Source organism: Gobio gobio, assembly GCF_949357685.1.
Source record: "Gobio gobio genome assembly, chromosome: 2".
NCBI lineage: Eukaryota > Metazoa > Chordata > Actinopteri > Cypriniformes > Gobionidae > Gobio > Gobio gobio.
In genome coordinates, this window is record NC_137098.1 from 66,868,445 (window position 1) to 66,886,442 (window position 17,998).

At 38.1% G+C, this 17,998-nt stretch overlaps 2 protein-coding genes across 3 annotated transcripts in view; one reads left to right on the forward strand and one right to left on the reverse strand.

Annotated features, from left to right (window-relative positions):
- Positions 1-8,856: 8,856 nt before the first annotated feature.
- Positions 8,857-9,243, reverse strand: LOC307120420 (histone H2A-like; the record flags this gene model as incomplete). Its single annotated transcript, XM_079807449.1, has 1 exon — positions 8,857-9,243. The coding sequence occupies one exon, from the start codon at positions 9,241-9,243 to the stop codon at positions 8,857-8,859; it is 387 nt and encodes a 128-aa protein (XP_079663575.1).
- A 6,769-nt stretch (positions 9,244-16,012) lies between these two features.
- Positions 16,013-17,998, forward strand: part of LOC307120101 (Fc receptor-like protein 5) — a 103,951-nt gene continuing 101,965 nt past the window's right edge. Inside the window, exon 1 of one of the 2 annotated variants that reach the window (XM_079806967.1) lies at positions 16,013-16,080. In XM_079806967.1, coding sequence (XP_079663093.1) covers positions 16,050-16,080 — 31 coding nt within the window. In that variant the 5' untranslated portion in view covers positions 16,013-16,049. The remainder of the gene's footprint in view (positions 16,081-17,998) is intronic. The other variant, XR_013815750.1, reaches the window with a different exon arrangement.

The following is a 17,998-nucleotide window of genomic DNA, read 5'->3' on the forward strand; positions in this document are numbered from 1 at the left end:
ATTCGTTAGTGACGGTTAGGTTTAGGGATCAGTGTTTGGTGTAGGCAATCAGTACTTAATTCGTTACAGTGACGGTTAGGTTTAGGGAAAAGAGTTTGGTGTAGGCAATCAGTACTTAATTCGTTACAGTGATGGGTAGGTTAAGGGAAAAGAGTTTGGTGTAGGCAATCAGTACTTAATTCGTTACAGTGACGGGTAGGTTAAGGGAAAAGAGTTTGGTGTAGGCAATCAGTACTTAATTCGTTACAGTGACGGTTAGGTTTAGGGAAAAGAGTTTGGTGTAGGCAATCAGTACTTAATTCGTTACAGTGATGGGTAGGTTAAGGGAAAAGAGTTTGGTGTAGGCAATCAGTACTTAATTCGTTACAGTGACGGGTAGGTTAAGGGAAAAGAGTTTGGTGTAGGCAATCAGTACTTAATTCGTTACAGTGACGGTTAGGTTTAGGGAAAAGAGTTTGGTGTAGGCAATCAGTACTTAATTCGTTACAGTGACGGTTAGGTTTAGGGAAAAGAGTTTGGTGTAGGCAATCAGTACTTAATTCGTTACAGTGATGGGTAGGTTAAGGGAAAAGAGTTTGGTGTAGGCAATCAGTACTTAATTCGTTACAGTGACGGGTAGGTTAAGGGAAAAGAGTTTGGTGTAGGCAATCAGTACTTAATTCGTTACAGTGACGGTTAGGTTTAGGGAAAAGAGTTTGGTGTAGGCAATCAGTACTTAATTCGTTACAGTGATGGGTAGGTTAAGGGAAAAGAGTTTGGTGTAGGCAATCAGTACTTAATTCGTTACAGTGACGGGTAGGTTAAGGGAAAAGAGTTTGGTGTAGGCAATCAGTACTTAATTCGTTACAGTGACGGTTAGGTTTAGGGAAAAGAGTTTGGTGTAGGCAATCAGTACTTAATTCGTTACAGTGATGGGTAGGTTTAGGGATCAGTGTTTGGTGTAGAGGCAGTCTCTACTGTGATTGATATGACCAATAAAATCTTAAAAATCGGCTGCAGGGCGGCATTGGCCTGGCCTCTGACGTCACACTTGGATGTGGGCCGGGTTGGACATCCACCGCAGGCTGCAGCGAGGCCCTTCTCGCCAAATCACAAACCTCAGGCCCTGCAGGGTTTCATGGACACTAAAGGGGCATCACATTCAAGACCAACTGGTATGTTAGAAAGTTTATGTATGTATGTATGCATGTATGTATGTGTCATGAGTTTACATAACATTGATTTTTAATGTTCAGATCAACTATGTCCTGGATGTAAGTAAACCAGCCAAGGAGCTGATAGTTAAGGAGGGATCATTCTGCCTTACCCGGGAGAATTTGTTGTCTCTTGGTCTGCAAAGGAACATGGATTAATTTGTGAGTACCGTTCTAGTGGAGTTGTTAACCCTGTCGCATGCTATGATAATACTGTTAATATATATATATATATAATTACTTTTTTTTCTGAAATGAACTTTTAAACAGGTAGGAGATGCATGTTTGGCTGTTGTGCGCAGTATGGCACAAAATCAAAATCAAAATTCTTTTATTTAAAGGGGCTATATGCGTTTTTCTGAAATTTAAACTCGCGACTGACACCTGTGGCCAAAAAACAGAACTGCTCTTATTTTCTGCTCGCTCTCGCAGCGGTGGTGACGTCACATCCGCAGACAGCGCGGGAACAGACGACCCGCCAGAAAATAGGAAAAATAGGATACAGGCTTATAGGTGCACCCACTGTGAGCGGACAAGGTGTCAGTATGCTCATCAGGAGATGTTTGAGTCATAAATGGTAAAATAAAAAGGCTATTGTTACGTTTATTTTGGGGAAAAAGTTGCATATAGCCCCTTTAATCATCAGATGCATCTATGAAAGAAGCTCTGTTTTTCCCACTGTGGGTTCCAGGACACTACATGCTATGTGTAAGAGGTTTATACATTCATGCCTCTCCTCTTTAGCAATCAAGTGGGGATTGCATGTCGGTCAACCTGTATTGTATTGTATTTTATTGTATTGTATTGTGTAGTGTTTTCAAAGTGTTTCGGCAATAATAACTTCAAAGGCCTATTCTGTGAAACGTGGCATTTGTTTCTAGTTTAGACTGCATATTTCCTGCATGTATGTGATGAAGCCTCAGCAGAGAGAGTTGGTCTTTCTGGACTCTTTGTACCACAAGACACCAGGAGAATTTGGAGACATGTCCTACCAAACTGTCCTAAGGTTACTTAAGGAAGAAATGCGTTTTGGCAGCCACGTTCCCCTGGCCTCCCTGTTATGTTTCATTTGGCGGTCATGTTCTCTGGCCTGCAGTTAACAGGGAACACTTTATGTGTGACTTTAGAGTATGTACTGTTCATGCATCAGTTTGTGTTTAAAAGTGTTGGTTGATTAATTCAGTATTCCAAGCTAATAAAACCTTCACCATCCTTTTTTTATAGGAAACTTGCACATAATCTGGTCCCTGGAAAGTGGTCAGAAAAAAAATGGATGTGAATTAAAGGTAACCATACACAAAATGTGATTATGAACTATTCTTCTTGCATTATCACAGTGAATAAATAACTGTAAAGTTGTCTGTTCAAAAAGGGAGTTCCGGCACAGGATTATGGCAATGATTGTGGAATCTTCATGATCATGGCAAGTTAATATTTGGACCTTGAACAAATTAAATTGACATTTTGTAGAACTACAAATAACTGAAACTGTTATGACAGTCAAAACTCATTTTAACAGTGTTCAACTATAGTGCATGACAACCATGTTGTTAAAATTGTATTTTTATATGCAGTACATCTACATGGCAATGGATGCCTGTTTTGACTTCACCGTTGTGTTTCTTCAGGTTTACATTATACATCCATGCTAAAAACAAGACGAGTCGTTAGTCACGTCACATTTCAATTAGGTATAAATAAGGTTCTGTAGCTACTCGTGTTGAATTGTAGTCTCTTTAAGCAGAGTAATTTGAGTGTTCCCCCTGTGTCTACATGACTTTATTATATTTAATTGAAATTATTTAAAAGAAACGTTTCCCTTTTAGAAGGACATTCCAGATCTTAGGAGGTGGTGGTGTGTAATTCTGATGGAGAACTTTCATCTAGAGAGGTACAAACTGAATAAAAAGTAATCAACCATTTAATACAACTGTTAAAATAAAACAACAAAGTTTTTTTTTTTTTTAAATGTGCATTTGTGGTTATGGGCGAAGATTTGCACATTGGACAGAGGAGGGCAGACAAACTCTGAAGGGAAATTTCACACCTGTCTTCCGGATACAAAGAAGAGGACGTATCCAGTCCCCACAGTAAGAGTTTTGACCGGAAACAAGTTTGCCATTCTTGTTTTTGTCTTTTAGATATAGAAGAGGCTGCTATGAAGTCATAACAGACCACATTCATTCGTGTCTTGCACATTTCCACAGAAGCATCACGAGCCAGTCAAGAGATTTGGTGCAAGAGCTAAGGAGCATGATGAAATGGCCGCAGCTGTTAAAACCTCGTACTGATGTATTTAATTCAATTCAATTCAATTCAAATTTATTTGTATAGCGCTTTTCACAATACACATTGTTTCAAAGCAGCTTCACAGAAAGTGCATTTCATAAATGTACATTGAAAAATGTTAGAAAAGAGAATGTTAAAAAAAAAAAAAAAAAAAAAAAAAAAAAATGTTAGGATAAGTTAATCAATCATGTATTATTTTAGGCCATAACAACGCTGGCGTTGAGTCGTCTCTTCACAGGCGTCGAGTCGTCTCATCACAGGGGCATCTGAAGTCTCCATCAGAGGCTGGATACAAACTGGAGCTGACGAACTAGTTACCTCGGGACTAGTGTCCCGAGATAACAACAGAAAAGCAGATGGGAAATAATTAGCATAGCTGCTGTTCAGAATATTAATGCTGTTGGTGCGATTTAACTGTAGTATAAAACTTATTTATAATGTGAATGCTTGGCTAAAGAGATGCGTCTTTAATCTAGTTTTAAACTGGGACAGCGAGTCTGAACCTCGAACAATATCCGGAAGACTATTCCAGAGTTTAGGAGCTAAATGTGAAAATGCCCTCCCTCCTTTAGTGGACTTAGATATCCTAGGAATGACCAGAAGCCTCGAGTTTAGTGATCTTAAAGAGCGCGATGGATTGTAGGGCGATAAAAGATCAGTTAAATACACTGGAGCTAACCCATTTAGGGCTTTATAGGTCAGTAGCAATACTTTGTAATTGATACGGAACTTAATAGGTAACCAGTGTAGGGATGATAAAATTGGTGTTATATGATCATATTTTCTTGACCTAGTAAGAACTCTAGCAGCTGCGTTTTGGACTAACTGTAGTTTGTTTATCGATGATGCAGGACAACCAGCTAATAAAGCATTACAGTAATCTAGTCTCGAGGTCATGAATGCATGAACTAACTTTTCTGCATCAGAAATAGATAGCATGTTACGTAGCTTGGCAATGTTTCTAAGGTGGAAAAATGCCGTTCTTGTAACATATGAAATATGACTTTCGAAAGACAAGTTGCGGTCTAATATAACACCCAGGTCTCTTACTGTAGTGGATAAAGCGACAGGACATCCTTCCAAGTTAAAGTTGTATTGTGAGAGGTTTTGTGGGCAATTTTTTGGACCAATAAGTAACACCTCCGTTTTATCTGAATTTAATAGCAGAAAATTACACGTCATCCAGTGTTTAATATCATCAACACACGCTGTCAGTTTAGATAATTTAGCGTTTTCATCTGGTCGTGATGAAATATATAATTGAGTGTCATCAGCATAACAGTGGAAATTAATTCCATGTTTTCTTATAATATTACCAAGTGGCAGCATATATATAGAGAATAGCAGAGGGCCTAGCACGGATCCTTGCAGCACCCCATAGTCTGCTGATGTTATCTTTGATTTTTCCCCATTTAGACAGACAAAATGGTAGCGGTCTGATAAATACGATCTAAACCAGTTTAATGCCTGTCCCTGAACACCAGTGTAATTTTGAAGTCGATCTAATAGTATTTTATGATCTATAGTATCGAACGCAGCACTAAGATCGAGTAGAACTAGTATTGAGATACAGCCTTGGTCAGAAGCTAGAAGTAAATCATTTGTGATTTTAACGAGTGCGGTTTCTGTGCTGTGATGCGGCCTGAATCCTGATTGAAATTTTTCATAGATATCATTTTCTTGCAAGAAAGAGCACAATTGAGCGGACACAACTTTTTCTAGTATTTTAGACATGAATGGAAGATTTGATATTGGTCTGTAATTTGCTAGGTTATTATGATCTAATTGTGGCTTCTTAATGAGAGGTTTTATGACTGCTAACTTGAATATTCTTGGAACATGACCTAAAGATAAAGACGAGTTAATAATATTGAGAAGAGGCTCTTCCACTACAGGTAACAACTCTTTCAGTAGTTTAGTGGGTATTAAACTACTAAACGATAGTAGTTTACGGTACTAAACGATCTAATAAACATGTTGTTGGTTTAGATGCAATGATAAGTTTATTTAGCTCTTCCTGTCCTATGGTTGTAAAGCGGTGTAGTAGTTCTTGAGGGGCGATAATTGCGGTTGAATCATAAGACATCATTAATGATTGTACATTTACAATTTTGTTTCTGATGCTTTCTATTTTGTCAGCGAAGAAGTTCATAAAATCATTACTACTAAACTGTAACGGAATATTTTGTTCAGGCGATGCTTGTTTATTTGTTAGTCTAGCCACAGTGTTAAATAAAAACCTTGGATTATTTTGGTTATTTTCTATTAGTTTGCGGAGATGCTCAGCCCTGGCTGCTTTTAGGGCCTTTTTATAACGTGACATACTTTCTTTCCATGCGATTCTAAAGACCTCTAAATTAGTTTGTTTCCATTTACGCTCGAAGTTACGAGTTTCTCTCTTGATAACATGTGTAGCACTGTTGTACCATGGTGCTTTAGTTTTCTCTCTAACCTTTTTTAATCTAATTGGTGCTACAATTTCTAATGTACTAGAGAAAATGGTGCTCATACTGCTAGCCATTTCCTCTAGTTCATCTGTTTGTTTGGGTTCACTTAGCAGCTGAGCCAGATCAGGTAAGCTATTTGAGAATCTATCTATAGTGGTTGGAAGGATTGTTCTGCCTGGTCGATAACGTGGCGCAACATGACAGATTTCAGCAGTACGCAGTATGCAAGTTACCATGTAATGGTCAGTGACATCATCACTTTGTGGTATAATATCTATATCGGTTGGGTTGGTTCCATGTGATATAATTAAATCTAGTGTGTGATTAAGACGATGAGTGGGACCAGTGACGTTTTGCTTGACCCCAAAGGAATTTAATAGATCTGTAAACGCAGCCCCTAACGCGTCATTTGTGTTATCTACGTGTATGTTAAAATCTCCAACAATTAATGCTTTATCGACGTTGACCAATAGATCTGAGAGAAAGTCTGCAAACTCTTTTAAGAAATCAGCATAGGGCCCTGGAGGTCTATATACAGTAGCTAAGGCTAGAGATAATACAGATTTCTTTCTTACATCTAATAGCGTGACATTTAGCACTAGTACTTCAAATGAATTAAACCTGTGACCTGTTTTCTGTGTAACATTAAGAATATCTCTATATATTGTTGCAACACCGCCGCCACGACCAATCAGACGGGGCTCATGCTTATAACAGTATCCTGGTGGAGTAGACTCATTAAGACCGAAATAATCATTTGGCTTGAGCCAGGTTTCAGTAAGGCAAAGTACATCGAAACTATTATCTGTGACCATTTCATTTACAATAACCGCCTTAGGTGTGAGCGATCTAATGTTTAGAAGACCTAGTTTTAGAAATTGTTTTTGTTCACTAATATTGCGATTTTCTGGTTTAATCACAATTCGATTTTTCCTAGATCCTACAGTAGATTTAATGTTTGACCTCACTAAACGAGGAATAGACACAGTTTCTATATAATGTTCTACATTGGTACTTATGTCAATTAAGTTAGTACAAAATTGGTTTTGTTCACTAATATTGAGATTTTCTGGTTTAATCACAATTAGATTTTTCCTAGATCTTACAATAGATTTAATGTTTGACCTCACTAAACGAGGAATAGACACAGTTTCTATATAATGTTCTACACAGTTATGTTCAGACACAGTTTCTATATAATGTTCTACACAGTTATGTTCAGACACAGTTTCTATATAATGTTCTACATTGGTACTTATGTCAATTAAGTTTGGACAGCATTGTTTTTGTTCACTAATATTGAGATTTTCTGGTTTAATCACAATTAGATTTTTCCTAGATCTTACAGTAGATTTAATGTTTGACCTCACTAAACGAGGAATAGACACAGTTTCTATATAATGTTCTACACAGTTATGTTCAGACACAGTTTCTATATAATGTTCTACATTGGTACTTATGTCAATTAAGTTAGGACAGCAAATACTGTTATTTGGACTTTGACTTACTAGTCATATGATGGCGGTGTGCAGCGCTCTGGAGATGTTGAGATTTACCATCATGTCATCACTGATGTGCATTCATTTTTTAGATGACAATTAAAGCTTTATGAGGACTGCTTTGTCATGATTTATATTGAAAACAGAGTATTTCCATCTGTTCTCATTAAAAGTTAGTTGGATCACATTGATTAATGGAATTATATGAACTGGAACTATATGAATTACTTTTATTATCATCACGTGATCAGTTAAACCTGCATTTTTACAGGGTTTTAAATAACATAAGCTGAACAATAAAACATGTTGAAAAGTTGAAATGCATTTTTGTCTTTTTTTTCTTTATTAACTTTTTACATTACAGCCATGAAAATAAATTAAGAACTGCAAAAATATATGTATATTTGATTTTTACTTTAAAAGTATATCGAAGTGTGCATACATGGTATCACATGATATCATTACATTTCTCCAATGTTTGGATTAAAGCAAGATCTTTTGTATTTATTAGTGTTCTTTTTCCAATTCAATTGTGCAGTCTAACATAAGAGATGCAGTAATGATTTGAAAAATAATGGTAATATTTTAAAAAGGCTTGGATATGTTGGTGTAGCACATTTTTAAACTGTAATATATTATAACATTTAAAATGTATTATACCATTTTATATATTAAATATTATAATATTTAACATATTAATTATATTACGATTTAAAACGTATTACTTATAATATTTAAATAATTAATTGTATATATAAGATCAATTGAATTTTGTTAACAAAGCTTTATTTTAAAATGATGTTTAATTTGCGCCCTTTTATTTTGAAATGTGATTCAATGACAATTTGCTGAATCCACAGCTAATGGCGAAAGTTGTTGCTCGTGGAGATCCCGCCCCCATTTGGAGTTCTGCGAGCTGCAGTTATACCCTTGTCGAATAAAGAGCAAACTCTGGAGAAGAGGAGATTATGATCAGCTAGCGGACCTGATTGAAACCACATTCATGGGCGGTTATAGTTTATGACGTCACCTGTTACGTTTTATCCAAGTCTAGTTCAGTCTTATAATTAATATATAATTATAATAAGAATATAATTAATAAGAAAACAACTTAACTCACTCACACACACACACATACGAGTTATGTTTTCTTCAATAGTGTATTTTTCAAATCCTCACAATAGTGTAATATTAATACTTCTGAACACATAAACCACCAATAATCAGCCAACAACCACTGACTGTTTTGTATTTGTAACTTTACGCATTTTCCCACAATACACTAAACTCAAGTTGCTTTTAGTCTTGAATTATAGAAAGTGAGGTCAACCTATATAACTGTGATTGCATTAAAGATTAACTCTCTCTGGGATAAATTGTGTGGCTCTTAAAAGAGCCTTTGGGTCACTAAAGCAGGCTTTAGTGTGTTTATTTGGATTTGGCGGGCTTCTCGGTCTTCTTAGGCAGCAGCACGGCCTGAATGTTGGGCAGCACACCGCCCTGAGCGATGGTCACGCCACCCAGAAGCTTGTTCAGCTCCTCGTCATTGCGCACCGCCAGCTGCAGGTGCCGAGGAATGATGCGGGTTTTCTTGTTGTCCCGAGCGGCGTTTCCAGCCAACTCCAGGATCTCAGCGGTGAGATACTCGAGCACAGCGGCCAAATAAACCGGAGCACCGGCACCGACGCGCTGGGCATAGTTGCCTTTGCGGAGAAGCCTGTGGACACGGCCGACGGGGAACTGCAGACCCGCCCTGGAGGAGCGAGTCTTGGCCTTGGCGCGAGCCTTTCCACCGGTTTTTCCTCGTCCACTCATCGCGGAGTAAAGCTTGTTCTCGGTTACTAAAAGAAACAAAGATAAGATGCTGTTGTCCGTTGTGAGGTGACTTATAAAAGAAAGTGTGCCAGTCTCCTATTGGCGGAAGTCTAGAAACACTCTCAGCCAATCAGTGAACTTCCCTCCAAACCCAACCCCCTTTCTGCGACTGACGACACTCACGCACACGTCATGTAGTGGCACTATCCAGTTTCATATCCAGACCTTTGTGTAATTTGGTTTTAATTAATTTTATTTCTTAATGTTTTTTATTTTTATTTATTTCTTATGTACATTTTTATGATTAGTATTATGAAGAACACTTTGAATTTCCGTTGTGTATATAGTGTGCGATAAAAAATAAACTTTGACTTATTACACTATTCTGTGTGTTTTTTTTTTAAAGAAATTATACTAATAATAATGATGTGTGACTAAATTAACCCTCTATCGGACTAATAATGAAATCACAGCTTGAAAAAATTATGACTATATATATTTAAGGATAAAATCTGACCTTCTTTTAGGGTATTTGTCATGTGTGTGTGTATATATATATATCACACTTTGACATGTAACTCGATTTGACCTGTTTGGCATCCTTTTTGGAGAATGGTTATGGATTACATCTTCCACACTGGCATAGGATCATGTTGTACCAAAGGCCTGAGTGACTTCCACAACAATCAATGATGTATATTCTTCATTTGAATAGTAGCCTATTATTATATTGAATTGTGATTTTTTTCCCCGTGTCATTTATAAATGACGACACACCATAATAGGTTAAACAAGTCAGGCTTGAAGCAGAATAGTTTAATGGTTAACTGGTATAAACATCTGTGCAGATACTTCAGATTTCATCAATAAAATATTATCATTTTCATATCCATATTAACACAGAAATGTATTTGCATAATAACATAAAGGGGCCATTATTTTGCTGTCATGGCAACATCTGTGAAAGCCAATGTCAATCAGTTATAGACGCCATCACACATAAGTGAGGTCTGAGGCCGCTCACAAACACAATCACTAAATGGGATCAACACCCGAGCTGTTTCTAACTTATCACATGTGGTTTTACACGTCCGAGGCCTGGTGTCACTTTTCTGTGTGTTTTGTTTCCAGGAACATGTTTTAGCTTATTCTGTAGCAGGGTGTTGCACACTGATGCTGAGTTTGAGAGTGTTGTGTCAATAGCTGCATCCGCTCCTCTGCACATCCACTTTCTGTATGGATATTTTTCTCCAGAACAAGCCTGGAAATAAATATATATTTTACATATAAACCATATTTTATATGTTGTACCTCTTTAAGCTTGCTGTTTATCTGAATATATGATCATCATGTGATGTATTGTGGCATAGTGAGAGAGTGTATCATAGAGGGAAGGTGTGTGCCATCTGGATGGTTGCAGCATGGGGACTACAAACTAAAATGGCCGCCTGGTCCCGGACTACAGTTACCAGGTTCCTCAGCAGTGGAGGCACAGTGAAGGAGAAATGATTAATGAGCTGTTAATGAGCTGGGAACAGAGAGCCTGTCTGTTTTTTTATTTTTTATTATAAAATATAGAAAGAAACTGAATGAGTGTTTTCAGTTGTAAGTTTTGGAGTTTTGAGTTGATGATTAATAAGAAACCAGTAGCTTTATCTCTGCCTGGACTCGATTTGTGAAGCAACCCACACTTTGGTGATACCCTGTACCCTATACTGTACCTCTCACCATGCCACATAAAACATGGAATTCTCTTAACATTAAAGGTCCTGTTCTTCGTGATCCCATTTTTCAAACTTTAGTTAGTGTGTAATGTTGCTGTTAGAGCATTTATAATACCTGTAAAATTATAAAGCTCAAAGTTCAATGCCAAGCGAGATATTTTATTTAACAGAAGTTCCCTTTCAAAGCCTACAGCGAACGGCCGGTTTGGACTACATCCTGGTATTTCCTGCTTTAATTACGTCAGTAGAGCAGTATATGTCGACTAACCTCCGCCCACAAGAACGCGCGAAAAAGGGGGCGTGGTCTTGTTGCTCCCGCGTGGAGAAGAGAAAGTGTTGCGTTCGTATAGTTTGTTTGTTGCCATGTCGTCGAGACGCTGTTATTAGGCTTGTTTGAGATGCGCCTCGCCTCGCCTGAAATTCAGCCGAGACTAGGCGGCTGCAGTGAGGGGAGGAGTGAAAAAAGTGCAGGCAAGCCAGACAGTTCTCTCTTCTCGTAGTGGATCAGACACCTGCGAGATCAAAGGCGGATATCGCGGGATTCACACTCGTGCGCTTTGTTGCTGATAAACTGGATGTAATTTAAGTTCTGTTACTTTTATATGTAAATAAATATTATGAACAAGACACCCAAAGTTGTTGTTATTTATTTCCATTCGAAAGACGTGTTTATCAATCATTTTTACTTTAATTAGGCCTACATACATGTTTGTATATATATATATTTATAAATATGACAACAATCACATAACCCACAGAGAGATCGCCTTTTTTAGAGAGTTTGGGAATATTCACACCTAAAAACATGATATCAGAGTTTTAAAATCAAACATTTTTAAAAAGAACCATACATCACGGTTGTTTAAACCAATAAGCATTAAGCTGTGTCGTCAGCAAGTCGTTTCCCATCATGCTTTTGCTCAGCGCAGTCAGTTGAGAGCAGCTCCGCTCGACTGCAAAATCCGACACATCCGCCTTTCGCTCGCGAGAGTTTTTTGACATACGTCGGCATGACATCAGAGGAAGATGGACCGCCCTCGGACACTTTTCTAACCGGAATGCATCTCGCGCTGATTACTGGTGATCGGTTCTGCGCAGATTTCGCTGATCTCAAACAAGCCTATTTTCATCCCGGAGTCAAGTCACCTTTGTTTGGCTTTCCCAGGGACGCTGTACTTAGAGATCATTGAGCGCATGCATCCCCGTTATGGTGAGAGGCGTGACCTTTCCGGTAACGTGCGCTCTGCGTGCGCTAAGCTGCTGTCCAATCACAACACGGGAACCGCTGACACAATCAGAACTCGTTACGTGTTTCTGAAGGAGGGACTTCATAGAACAGGGAAATCTTTCAAGCCGTTTTGAGGACAGTGAAAACAGCAGTATACAGATAAGTAAATTGTGTGAAAAATACTGTGTTTTTTTACACGCGAAACATGAACACATGTTATATTGCACACTGTAAACACAATCAAAGCTTCAAAAAAACACGAAAAACGGGACCTTTAACTCGAATAACACAGAGATTTAATTTTAAAAGGCAGGTAAAAGCACACCTACGATTATATAGGACGCATTTGGAGGAGACTTCGAGTTCGTAGTTCCCTCTTCAATGTTTCTCGTTCATTACTTTTGACAGGCACAAATAACATGCTCTACTGACTCTATTCCACAGTGCTCACATAATCCTTTTGGATGGTTATTTATTAGTTTTAAAGTTTTATTAAGCTTGGTATGGCTAACCCTTAATCTTGTTTACATATTTCCTCTTTGGTGCCTCTTAGCTATTCTCCCTTCTCTTTAGTTGACGCTGTGTTTCCTTTATCCCATTTGTGTTGCCACTCTTTAGTGGTATATGTTTTAATCATTCATTTGGTTCATATTTACTAAGTGAGTTATTTATGATCTCCTCATTTCCAAAGCCTATCTCGAGGTTTCCTTTTGGGTGCCTGCTTAAAAACCCTCTGCTTACCTGACTGACCACGCTCTCTACTGATACTGGTATATATATACAAACATTGCAGCCCTATAATATAAATTGCCTCAATGTTCGCAAAGCGAGTTCAGCAGTTGTTTCTCTCAGGTGGTGTTGAGTTCTCTTAACGCTGTTGAGTTTTTCACACCGGGCGCAATCAATCACTGTGCGACAAGTATTTTTTTCCTGATCGCTCAGAGAACGGGGCCTCCAGTCAGATTTGAGCTTTAGAACACATGCCCGGAGCCTCTGCTGGTGCACAAAAGTGCGAGATTTGTGGTGTTGTTTTGAATATCAGTGTAAACACAAAAGAAAAGTATTTCAGAAAAGAGAAGAGAATGGATGTTGAGATCTTGTTATCACTGGTGTCTGAGAACAGACACAGATTTATTCTCACGTTTACTTAATATGAATATTTATACAGAATAGCATTTCTATTAATTTTCCACTGAATACATAGTGATAATCTCATAAATTGTGATGTGTAGCTTGATGCTAATTGTTGCTAATGCATCTGTTACCCAGCTGCGATTGTATGATGTTTGGTCAAAAGTATTCTCGTAAGCATTATAGATAGTTTGTGTTTCTGGTGTAGTACCAATGTACAAAAGGCCCTTAATGAGTATAATAGCATTGCTTATTATGTCCAGTAGATGTCCATCACTCAAGTTCATCAAGTATTGCATCAGCCATAGGTCGCATTATACAGAAATGGTCAGAATCTGTGGACTGTTAGCGATTTGTTCCTGAGAATTTAGCCTGTTCTGATGATTCCTGAGTGGATTTAGTAGGCGTACGTCAAAGATGAGATGTAACTGTGCAGTTTATTATTAATATTTGTTTGAGCATGTTTATAGCAACTATTCAATATTGTAATATGTGCCAAGTCATACTAATGCTAAGCTGATCAGTTAAAGGAATTTGTGTAATGTTTGTCTAGCGTTAAGTGAGTATTCATGCTGTAATTGCAGTTGCCATATCGAACTGATTCCTAACCATTCCAGTAACCCATATCAAGCTGATTCTTTCTTCCTGAGTGGAGACCGACATCCTGTAGCGAAAGCAACATACACCTGACTGAGTTATACATACCCCTTCCCAACAACCACAGAGCTGCCAACTCTCACGCATTAGCCATGAGACACACGCATTTGATTGGTTTCACACGCTCACGCGCCTCACCCCCGATTTCTCACGCTGAAGTGTCAACTCGGACGCTCAAATGCCTGAAAGATGAATTTATCTATAGATCTACCTGTTGAGCCACTCGTGGTCGATTAGTTATGCTTTCGGTGAGGGGATTCACGCTAAATGTGCAAATAAATACGTGTAGTGCGACCAAAAGCTACAATCCGTTTTGGGTTCTGACAAGAACGAGCCTGTAATGAGCGAAGCAAAGCGCTCAGGGGGGCGTTTCCCGAAAGCGTCAGCTATGGTCGCAAGTTTCGTCGTTATAAGCATAGTTAAACGAGTCGGTGTTTCCTGAAATATAGTTCCAACGAAATCCAATCGTTGATTTGACGTTCAAATCAAAAAGTTGATTTGCATATATTTTGTTCTTACACTGATGTTAAATTTGTAGCCATTTTGCACTTTGACAGCCAGTTTGAGATATAAGCTATATTTGAGTATTGTGTGCAATGATTCTGACAGTTTTTGCCATTGAAATGACTCGGGAAAAAAGTGTCCCAATAACCCTGAATTCACCCTATACTCTTTGAAATCATAATTACAAATCATAATTATAAGATAACCATCATAATTATTCAGTTATTTGTAACAATCTTGTAAAAAGAAAAGAAAAGAAAAAAGCAGTTTCAATGTAGCTAGCTACTTTTTGACAGTAACTTGTAGCTAGTGTAGCTACTTTTTCAAAAGAGTAGCTTGAATGTAACTTAACTACTTAAAGTAGTTTTTACTACTTTCACTGTTTTTTTAGATCAGCCACAGCAACAAAAAAAAGACAGACAGAAGAGCAACAGACAGGATAGACTGATTTTTTCCTTTTTCTTCGCTGTAAAAGTGCTGTAGGTTGCTGTATAATCAATTTGTTCTATTTAGACAAAATCATGCCTCTACATAGTGCTTTAAAATTGTGTTTGTGTGTGTGTGTGTGTGTCTATAGGATATACTTTAAACAAAGCGTCATATAATTCATATCTTAACAGACATAATTAATTGTCAACCTTATCTGTCAAAGGCAAAAAAAACAAAAACAAAAAAACAAAAAACAATACTACCCCATTCAAATGCTGATGCAGAGAGATTCTCTGTGATGTGTGTGTGTGTGTGTGTGTGTATATGTATATATAGCTATTATTATAATCCATCCATCCATCCATCTTCTTCCGCTTATCCGGGGCCGGGTCGCGGGGGCAGCAGTCTAAGCAGAGATGCCCAGACTTCCCTCTCCCTAGACACTTCCTCTAGCTCTTCCGGGGGGACACCGAGGCGTTCCATTATTATAATATTATTGTTTATTTTATTTTTTTGTTTTTGCAATTTTGGCTTTGTACGCTGCCAAATCTCACTCTAAGATTTTTTGAAAAGTTGTCTGGTTCTGTCTTCCTGAGTCGAGACCGACATCCTGTAGCGAATGCAACATACACCTGACTGAGTTATACATACCCCTTCCTAACAACCAAACTTTATTGATCTTAATTTACTGTTGTATGTTGTGCATCAGACGAGGTTAAAGCCAAATGGAAAAATCTGAGATGCACACGCAAGGAAAACTGTATTATTGTTCAGCAGCACCTTTGAGCAGGCGTTAATCGGGTGAAAGGGCCTTTAGACGAGTCGGCCTAAACTCAATGTCACGTGGTGTTTCACTTTGTATTCACAGTCCATGTGTGTGTGCAGTGGAAATGCGACAACAATTAACCTTTTTTTCAAGTAGATGAACAGAGATGTAAAAACTTGAATACACCAAAAGATCTAAATATATTAGAATGGATCTCTCTGTTCTTTTCTCTTTCTTCATGTATTTCTGTGTAGAGTTTTGTCTCCTCCTTCCTCGTCTCTTCTTGAAGTGTGAAATGACTGTTTAAACACAGGAAGTGTCTGTTTTGGCACACAGCGCTGTTAAAACAGTCCATTAATGTGACAGTATGGGCTCCGCTGCACTGCCTCTCGTACTCTGTGAGTATTTTATTATATTCTGATCAGTTTGTTTCTAATGTTTTCAGCTGAAGATGGGATACAATAATGATTGTTGTGTGGGAGAGTCTATGAACCGTCTCACCGTATTCTTTATTGCTCAAGTTCAATGTGATTGTTACATGTTGATGAGATAAAGAGGTTGATAATGCATTTATCTGTGTGATAATGTGAAAGATGGAGGCAATGTGTACGTGTACTTTGGCTTGTTTTTGTTGTAGTGCTGTTTCTTCCTATATTTGAAGTATTCAGGGGCATAGCCATCATTTCAGAAGGGAGAGGGGCAGAATGTCAAGTGTGGGACCAGTTTTTTTCTGACCTTTGTCTAATTTACGGGTTTTATTTTTAATACATATTTTTGCCTAATTGCAAATACAACACCAACCAAATACTTAACATTGTTTCGACATTTTTATATAGAAACAATACAGAAACAAACGATCTGTTAAATGAGATACGAACACTTCTGTGTATAATAATAGTCCTCAGTGCACGTTTGTGCGGGTAGCGAATATTTTCAATCTCCAGCAAAACTTGCTAATTATACAACAGAAGAAATAAGCAGAATAAGAGTTATTCATCATTGTGCAACACATTTAGGATACCACATGCCAACTTACATTGCTTGACGTTTTCGTAAAAAAAAGGAGTGAAGAGTGAAGAGCCGTGAATTCTATGTGTGGAAATTATGGATACAGCGAGGGTGTGAGCATGGGCGTGCCGTGACCTCGTGACACGTGAGAGACTGATTACCATGGAAACTTGAAAGTGACGTAGATAGTGTCTATGTAGATAGACTGTATTTTTCAAATTTACGTCTGAATTTATACACATAAATGAAAACCTCATGTTGTCGTGAGCACACTTTGTCATGTCCAATGACAATATGCGGGGGATGAATTTACATTTTATAAAAAGTGTGTGTGTGTGTGTGTGGGGGGGGGGGGGGGTGGAAAGTAGTTGAGGTGAATGAGATGTGTTTGTGTTTCATTACATTTGACACAATATCAAGCCAAGTGAATATGCCATAAAAATATGCTTAAGCTTTTCTCAGAACTAACTTCTCTTTTCTGAGACACTTTTTTTAGATTATTTTTAACAAGCTGGTCTCAGTGTCATTATTATTGGATGTAAGTCAGTTCTCCTCAAGTTCAAACTGGTCCTAGCAGAATAACCACACGTGTATGTTGACATGTGTACAGCATTTTGTTTAATATTTTGAATAATACTTTTTTTTTTTTGTACATGTTTTGAGTGAAAACTCTGCTTGTGTTATATTCAAATATCACTTGTTTTGAAATATTGCATGTATATGAACAACCTAAATGATCTCAGACCATGGGTGCCGATCCTGTGGGTGCTCGAGCCCTCGGCAAAAACCATAGACTGTAAATAAATATGGACGTAGTGTCCGTGACGTCACCCATAGGATTCTGAAGAGCAGTTTTGAAGCGTAAAGTAGGGACGAGCTGGCTGTTGCCATGGCAGCGCGTCCCTCCCGGATAGCCTAATAGAAAATGGGCAAAGAGGCGGGACATGGGCGGAGCTGAGGTGACGTGATGACTAACAGACAGCAGATAAATGGCTATCCACCTGTCACTCGAAGTGGCCACGCCCTTAATTATGCAGAACTTTAAGGCTTTATATGATGTACACAAATGAGTTATAATAAAATTCACTCCCTCACAGTTGTCATGAAGGGCAAAATTAGCCGTATAGACAAACACCACAATTTGTCCCAGACTGTAAACATGTGTTTTCTGCTGTAAAGTTGGGCATTTTAACATGAGCTCAATGAGATTCTGCTTATATATATATATAATTCAATAATGCTGTGACTGTCCACACGTGAAGTGACGCGATGCAAAACATTTTTTCTACTGTAACGACGCCTCGTTCT